Genomic DNA, 8,554 nt, shown 5'->3' with positions numbered 1-8,554 from the left:
CTCTCTCTCTCTCTCTCTCTCTCTCTCTCTCTCTCTCTCTCCCTCCCTCCCCCTCTCTCGCTCGCTCTCGCTGAGCAAAGGGCGTATCACGTATCTTACGTATCACGGATTCTCCGCGGCAGCATAGAACTTCATGACTTCCGCTCTGGCGGCTTCCGCAATGGAACTTCTACACGGGTTAGCGTCCCAATTAATTCCAGGACAGCCCATTGATTCGAAACAGTTGGTGAGACGATTGTTGTTGCGCGAGCAACACTGAACGACCGCCCAGACACACGGTCCAGGGCTCAGGGCAGGTGGTCTCGAAGTTGGCGGTGCAGGAAAACTCGTAGCTTGTACACCATGGCGACTCGGATTGATTCCCTGGAAATAGCCCGGTCAATTATAAACTCAATAATTTTCACGAGTTGCATCTCATAAAAAGCGCATAATCAGAATAAAAAAATATCTAGGTCATTTTTGGAACGTCATCTCGAGATACCGATTTATGATTTTGTGGTTTTGATAGAAAATATTGCCAAGAGTCACAATTTTCTCTATCGAAATCTCAATTGTTTCACGTCACGTTTGGCGCGCCTCTATTTCTCCCGCGTGCCCTTCTCTTGCGATTATTTATATTGCCACTTTCGGCGAGAATATTGCGAGGAAGCGCCGAAGAGAGCACGAGAGGAGGCAACGACGGCGCTGCTCAGCGCCCGGTCAATTAAGCGGAACAAAGCGGCGCGCTCTCGGGGTCGAGGGGTCGATGGGGTGCGCAGTCTCTCCGTGCGGAAACCCGCCGCAACTTTCACTGCGATATGTGTTAACGAAGCGCGCACGGTTCGGTAGCGCGAGACAATCGACCAGCTCGGATCGGATTCACCGTGAACGAACCGGCGGTGAGCTCAGTCTGCCAGGCGGATTGAGACCAAGCGTTGTGACAGACAAATGAAGGACTCACCGCGAACTCGATCTCGTTCTCGAAGCTACCCCTCGATATCACTGACGGCGAGCTGGATGACGTGGAGCTGCCGGGACGAACTATTATCCTTGCGCTCACCGGCAGGGCATGTAGTCTAGTTATTTCCTGTTGTCTCCACGAATCGGTCTGTCTCCTGCGACAAGTCGGAAGGTTCATCTTGTCATTTATCCTCATTTCATGAACAGCAAGGATTCATTAGATAGACATTAAAGGGATCTGTCTTGCACACTGAGGGTTTTCTTGATTAAAATCGTATCATTAGCTTAGCTGTTGTCGATTTTAAGTTTCACGCGAATAGAGAAATAGTACTTCATATCCCGCGAACACACAGAGTGTTGAACGAATTGGGCGAAACGCGATAATGATACTTTTCGGCTTCAAGTGCAACAGGCGTTCGTGTGACGAAGATGAGTATGCTAACAATCCTAATACAGTAAAGAAACGAAGTGAAAGGTTTTTGTCACCTGTATTTCTTGGATATACCGTTTTCTCATTTGTACTCGCTTTGTACGAACAACCGCGAGGATTTATGTCGCGGCAGTGGTACAATCGACCCTCGACGACGAAGTAACCGTACTTCCTGGCAATAAGGGAGCAAAAGTGGAGCAGGAACAAACGAGCGGACAGACGCGGGACGATAGTAGTAACGAGCATTGATAGCGGCGCGAATAAAGTTGAGCTGGCATGCAGCCAGCCCAGCGGGAAATTTCGTTTTCGCCGGCGTTTTCTCGAGAACTGCCCTTACCCTCACCTGCTCTCTTCTTCTTGCCGTCGTCTCTCGGCCTCCAGTCGGGCCCTTTCTTGCTGCCTCTCCGCCAACCGCCTGGCGTCGTCTCGTACCAAATAGCTCGGAATCAGTCGACTGTCCTGTATTCTTCTGTGCTCCTCTAAACGAGGGTCCTGATCGGACGACCTCGTGGCTTCCGGCTGTCTCGTTGCTCCAACGGCTCGACCTCCATCCCAACCGTGTTCCCTCGGTCGCGTCTCCTGCCTCCGTCTCTCGGTTTGCACCCTCGCCGCCTCCAGACGCTTTCTGTCCTCCTCATACCTTCTGGACTGCTCCCTCCTCACCTCCTCCTCCCTCCTGGTCGCCTCTTTCCGTCGTTCCTCCTGCAGCCTCCTCGCCTCTTCCTCCTGCCATCGCCTGGCAAGTTCCTTCCGTCGCTCTTCCGCCTCGTGCCGCTGCCGTTCCCTCGCCAGTCGCCTCTCTTCCTCCAACCTTCTCGCCTCCTCCCTCCTCCTAGCTTCCTCCAGCGAGCTTCGCGGATCGATATTCGTCGGTGCCCACGGGCCGCGTCTTCTCGCTGCTCCTGGATCAGGGTGCCTGCTGCGTTGCCTGGCCTCCTCGATCAGTCTCCTCTGATCGAATAATTCGCGGCCAATCGACTGATCACTCTTCGAAATGTTCAACGGCCGTTCCCTTCTGACGTAATCCTGAACTCTAAGTTCATCCTCTTGTTGTCTACGATACTCGTCGTTTATATTCATTCGATTCACGCTGATAGGTCGATTTCGTGCGATGTATTCCTTTAGCTTCTGCTCGCGCCGTCTCTCTTCCTCTTGCATGCGTCTCTCTTGATGCCGATCGCGTTGTCCAAGCTCATTCGGGTGGCCGGACTGGTGGTGCGCTCCCGAGCGCATCAGATTCGCCGGCGTCTCGTCTCGGTCCTGTTGTCTCCTTTTGTCCTTCTGTCTTTGTCTTTCCGACCATTGACGCTCCTCCTCCAATCTTTTTCTGTCTTCGGACAAATTTCTCGCGGAATGGTTCTCTCGCCTTCTCTCCTCATCTTCTTTCCGTCGTTGCGCCTCTTGTTGCCACCTGTACTGCTCTTGTCTCCTCCTAGCTTCGTCCTGCAGCCGTCTCCGTTCCTCCTCTTCTTGTCTCCTGTGCTCATCTTCGTTTCTTCTTCTGGCCATCTCCTGCGTTCGACCTGCGTCTGGTCTTCGTCGCGCCTCCTCATCATCTGAGCGAGGAACTGAAACGTGATCTGTCCGTCTGCGGTACTCCTCGTATTGTCTCCTCCGCATCTCGTCCCTTTCCTCTTGCCATCCGTTCGGTGTCCTCCGGCCACCCTGTTGCATTCGTCGCAGCCGCTCCTCCTCCTCCCTTCGTTTCTGCTCTAGCACCTGTTCGTATTCCTGTCTGATATTATCGATCTCGGTGTCCGGCTCGCGTAGTCGTTTTCCCGCATCCTGGTGGTGTCGCATTTCGTGCTGCCTGCGACGCTCGTTCACGGTTTGCAGCTCGTCGCTGGACACGACGCCCTCGTCCTCGCCAAAACCCCAATCGATCCGCCGCTTCGCACGCTTCCGCTCGTCGCCCGCAAATCCCTCGGTATTTGCCTCGGCGAGCCACAGCAACCGTCGACCGCGACTCTTGTTATTATCATCCAACGTGGAGACGGTCTCTCGCTTCGCGTTAGCTTCCTTGTGGCGACCCGTTCCGGCACCGTCCGACAGCTTTCGCGAGTACTCCCGGAGGGTTCTCGATCTCGTTGCGGTTTCGCCTAGATCTCCCCGAACCGGTAACTCGTCCGACCAACGATCGTTCAGGTAGTGGGCATTGAGAACGGGATCTATGTCGCCCCTGTTCAGTTTGCTCCTCTGTGCAGCGAGCTGCTCCATTTTCCTGATTCGGAACAGCTCGTCTATCTCCTCGTAGTCCTCCTCGACCTCGTAGGGACCGTGGTCGAGATTCACTACCATCGACGACACGTCCAGCAACTCGGCTGGCGCGTTCGCCTCCTCCTTACCGGGCGTCTCTATCGATCTCTTCGTTTTGTGGGACCACGCGGCGAGGCCCTCGCATCCAACCTGTAGCTCCGGCACACCACCTACACCGAAGGCGTCCCTGTTGACCGGCGTCTCGGTTCGTTGCTCCTCGAAGAAGTTCGATTGCCTGCGAAGGCTCTTCGGACTGGTCGTTGACTTAATCTCCGTTGTCTTCGTTTTTGAGCTAACGCGGTCTACCTTCTTCGGGGCTTTACTCTTGTTCCTTGTCGGTAACGCCGCAGAGGGCGTGGTGGCGGTCAACAGGGCCTTCTCTTTCGACAGGTCCAACTTGTATATCTCCACTGAGCCGGGGCCTTGATCCTGGAACGTGTCGTCCGCCACAAAGGGATCGTCCGCCTCTGAAAGGGGCACCTCGCGCGGAAGCGTTTCCGGCATCCCGCCGTAATCGACTTTGTCGGCTGCGAATTCCGAACCGCCGATATTCAGCAGCCATGTCTGCCAACTTGAAGCTAGGGAGTTTTGCTTTGACAAGGGGACGTCCTTCACGGGCTCTTTCGAAGGAAAATTTCGCTCGGCATTGCCAGATAGACCAGGTGAATCTGTGAAAAGCGCGTAAATCTAACTTTGTTTTAACTTTTTGACACATTCATGATATCGTAGATTTTTAGGTCTGTTGGCAATATAAAATTTTTTATAATATATTATTATTTTTTGTGCACTGAAGATAATATCTGAGTTAAAAAATATTTATTCTAATGGGTATTAATAACAATACATATTTATTTAAATCTAAATATTTTTGTTTAAATAGAATAAATAATTGCTTTTGTGAAAAGCACAACGGTTTTAAAAAATAAATCTCATTTCAAAGAAATATTTTTCAATGTAAAAATATGTTTGTTAGTATAATGTTATTAGTATTCATCAAATAAATATTTTTTGCTTCTCAGATATTTTTCTCCCATATAGACACAGAACGGAATATTGCGTCATAGAACTATAATCGGAACGTCAAATTCGGAATTTCCCTAGAAATGAACTTTTCGATTCGCAGTGAGTCATGCACATACATTCGCGCATATATATCCGCGTTGCCATCGCTACGGATATTGCGAATATATAAGATTTTGCGACGCGAAACTTTTCCGAGATGTGTGCAAGGCGAGTAATTGCAACGCATAGAAAGTTACAAACTCCGTATTGAATTTGGAAAGTATAAAATGACTTGATATCGGTGTGCATCGATGTGTGCGCGTGATATCTGAGGTGAATTGGCTATCACGCGATTGGAATCAGATGCCATTGAGTACAATTTCTGTCTCATATAAATTAGATACATTCGGAGAGTCGATATTCACGCACGAACGCGCGGCTTTCGCTTGAAACCTCGATTCCAATTTAATCCACGGAACGAGATTCTTTAAAAGATATTTAATAACGCGCACGACTAGAACTAATCTAGTCGCGAACTGGTAGCGACGTGAATAATACGGACTTCAATTTATTACCCGAAATTCTTGCGTGCTCCGTTATAATGTATAAAGCAGTCACGTTACCCGGAAAATATAGAGACCTTCCGTTATTATGCCCTAAATAATAGCCATCGCCCCTATTATCGCCCGTCGTCTGCAAATATGCAGAAAACTCGGAAAAATTACTGCTTTTATTACTTTTTACATAAAGGGAATAATATAGTTTTTTTTTCTTTTCATATGAATTCTCTTCAAATTTAGATCATTTAGTTTAACCTGACCGATTTTGCCAAACCGTGGCAAGAGCCACTGTCACCCCTGGCTGCATTCTCCTGCAATCAAACATCTAGTGTTTCTATCAGTGTAGCAAAAACTAGATTGTCAATAAGATTTATCTTGCATAGAAGCATATTAAATTTTGGTAGAAACAAAGTAAATTATTAATAACTGAGTATATTTTTAATATTTTTTTTTAGTAAAAGGGCATTCTGCCTCAAGTAAATATCTCTTTCTTAATTTGAAAAAAAAATAGAATGTCTAGTAGATTAATAGTGCACACTTCATTAGAAGAGCAATACTCTTTCGATCAAAGCTTTCGTTTAGAGTATATGTTTACAGAAGGTAGCGCCTTGCGACTAGACTTTTTTTTTGGCGTTAGAATATATTCCTTTTGGTTTTAGAAGAACCCTCTTAAGGTCACATATATAAGAGAATTTCGTCAAGAATGAGATTATATTATTTGGGGTATACGAGGTGAAAAGAGAAAGATTATCGCGGAATGTCGATTTATTCCTCGGTTAATTTTTGCCATAAAATACTCCCCCGTGTAGAATCATCTGTTTTTGCGCTTCTTTCTAAATACTTCTTTTTTCGTCAAATCACGTTCTCTTGTGAAATTTCAGCTACGTTACAGCTATGTTACAACGATGTACAACATGTTGATACAGATCTGTAGAATTTCGGTTACATAGAGGATGTAAATCGAGACATGCGCATTTCGGCTTTTATTATCGCTGTGTGAATGTGGTGCATTCAATTATAAAATGAAAGCGGTCGCGTTTGGGGCTGAATGCGTGTCGGAAATGCGATCTTTTATCAATCGTGGGCGGGTTCTCTCGCTCGATATTGGAATTGCACGAAGACGACCGAGGAGACCTTGATTAATCAGGAAAGCCGGGGGAAAAGCCGGCGAACGGATTTCCACCGGTTAGGCCGAGCGACACGCTTCGTCGCGATGCGCCTATTCCGTCTCCATTAGACGAGGCGGCCCGACAGAATTAAATCGCTGACGTAACTGAAAAGCCGGTCGAACTAGAGCGCTGTATACTTCTAGCAGACCGAGAAGCGCCAATAGATTATTTCTTCTTCTAAATTTTCTCGTTGTATCCGCGTCTGCGCACGTGCGTTTATTTATAAAGACAGAGGAAACCGGAAACTACGCAGTAAGACACACAATCAAGCTTTCGCGTCGAATTCTTCTCTGAAATGTTAATAGCGCGAGTAATCTCGTTTTCCTTTTTTTTGGAAAGTTCAATGAGCGAGACACAATACGGCAATTTATTTCGCTGCGTAGTGCCACGAGTCAAACTTACCCTCCGCAGAAATCGACCTCTGCGAGCCGATCCAAAGGTCGAGCGGTTGATCCTTGGCCGGATCGTGAACCCTCCAGTCGGCCTGGTCCTGTTGAACCCCGTCGCGGCTTGGGGACGCGGGGGAGTATTGATCGTGGGAGAGGCGGAGGGGTCGCGGGGTGACTGCTCCTACCACACCCGCCGCCACCGCCAGCCAGACCGTGGCAAGAGCCACTGTCACCCCTGGCTGCATCCTCCTGCAATCAAACGGGTGTTCCTTGTTATTTTGTCGCATTATGGGTCTCCTTGGTGTACCGATTTATTTGGTTACGTTAGAAGCTGTTCCTTAACATATACCTTAACTTTTCGTGCATCTACACGACTCGTGTTTTATTCGTTAATATTGTTTTGCATAAGAAAATTTCTTTGACTTTATACAGAAGGGAAACGTTTCTGGCTATCCTTAAACAACAAGGTGAAATTATGGGACATTAAGCAACAAGATGGAGTCATGTATGACTTCAAGTTCATTTGTTGCACGCAAAAAAAATTTCAGTTGGTGCAACCAAATAGGAACCAACTGAAAATTAGGTGATCAGAAGCGATGTCTCTGTTATGAAAACTAATATTTCTGTTGTCGCAACCGAAAATATTCGTCTGAACATTCAACGATATTAGAACTCGGTTGAGGCAACTGAGAACAATTGACTATGCAGAAGTCTCATAAAGGAATTTTTCCGTTCCTACAGCCGAGTTTTCGTTTGATCCCTGAGCAACCGAAAATTCGGTTGCACCAACAGAATTCTTTTTTCCGTGTGAGTTTACTTGTTTTCTTTCGCATATTAAAATTTGCATCAGGTTAAATAAACAACGATTTAACAAAAACAAATTTTTTCATTATATAACAATATTTTTTTAGTGTAGTATCTGACTTTGGCGTGAACATATTGCAAAATTTCGATGGATCACACCGAACGGGATGATCGTTGACCTCACCTTGTCGTTTAAGTCAATTTCAAGTAATCAAAGTTTCAAATATGACACTTGTTGAGGTTCCAATGTTTCAAAAATCCTTCTTAAAAAGAACATGTTGAATTCCTGATGAAGTGTACGCACGTTTCATGTTATCCTTTCGACAGAAAAGAATCATCAGAAGTTTAATTCTATTTTTCTGTTAGCTTCCGATTCTAACGGTTTCACATTATTTAGTCTTTCTTGAATCACACATAAGACGGTTCTGTTAATTTCATGTTAAAAATCACGGTGTCGCCTATAACTCGAGGATTAAACGCCTGCGATCACTGTTGAATGTTCAGCTGCGATACAAGCTGTTAGCTTGCCGGCAAAATGAGTTCTCATACAGGACGTAGTTCCAAAGACTTACCTAGCCGTCAAGCGAACTCGACACCAGTGTGCGCATATAAGACACATGCATCAAATAGCACCACTTTCAGAATCTACCGCGAAAAATAACGTATTCACCTTTATTCACTGTAACAAGCACCTAGCACGCGAATCCTATCCCCAAAGGCAAAAGCCAGCCTGGCCGACCCTTTGAATCTCAGATACAACCTCTCGCACCCCGGCGTCTTTACTTTGGCATCCTTCAAAGAACCGATCCGTTGCTTTGCCGTGAAAGATGAAAGCCTATCGGCCGTGTGACTCTCAAGCGATACTTCAAGTAGCTCTCTCCTCTCCTCTCTCTCTTTTTCTCTCTCTCTCTCTCTCTTCCCCTCTCTCTTACCCCTTTTACTGTTCTCTCTTGCTCTCTCTTGCTCTCTCTCTCTCTCTCTCTCTCTCTCTCTCTCTCTCTCTCT

The 8,554-nt window shown here is 47.0% G+C and overlaps 2 protein-coding genes across 7 annotated transcripts in view; one reads left to right on the top strand and one right to left on the bottom strand.

Annotated features, from left to right (window-relative positions):
- LOC116851837 overlaps window positions 1–8,554 on the top strand; it is a 133,244-nt gene that overhangs the window by 37,725 nt on the left and 86,965 nt on the right. The window lies entirely within an intron of this gene.
- Window positions 1–8,554, bottom strand: part of LOC116851836 (trichohyalin-like) — a 66,673-nt gene that overhangs the window by 11,890 nt on the left and 46,229 nt on the right. For 2 of the 4 annotated variants that reach the window (XM_032831664.1, XM_032831663.1), the window contains exons 2-5: window positions 6,759–6,994; window positions 1,713–4,293; window positions 941–1,094; window positions 2–363 (exon numbers count right to left, since the gene is read on the bottom strand). In XM_032831664.1, coding sequence (XP_032687555.1) covers window positions 103–363; window positions 941–1,094; window positions 1,713–4,293; window positions 6,759–6,994 — 3,232 coding nt within the window. In that variant the 3' untranslated portion in view covers window positions 2–102. Of the gene's footprint in view, window position 1; window positions 364–940; window positions 1,095–1,712; window positions 4,294–6,758; window positions 6,995–8,121; window positions 8,535–8,554 lie in introns of those variants that run through there. The other 2 variants (XM_032831665.1, XM_032831666.1) reach the window with 2 other exon arrangements.

The sequence above is a fragment of the Odontomachus brunneus genome, unplaced genomic scaffold (genome assembly GCF_010583005.1).
Source record: "Odontomachus brunneus isolate Ranch 3 - 2012 unplaced genomic scaffold, Obru_v1 Obru_scaffold_193, whole genome shotgun sequence".
Taxonomy (NCBI): Eukaryota; Metazoa; Arthropoda; class Insecta; order Hymenoptera; family Formicidae; genus Odontomachus; species Odontomachus brunneus.
Note: the sequence above shows the minus strand (reverse complement) of the source record. Positions and strands in the feature narration are given on the sequence as shown.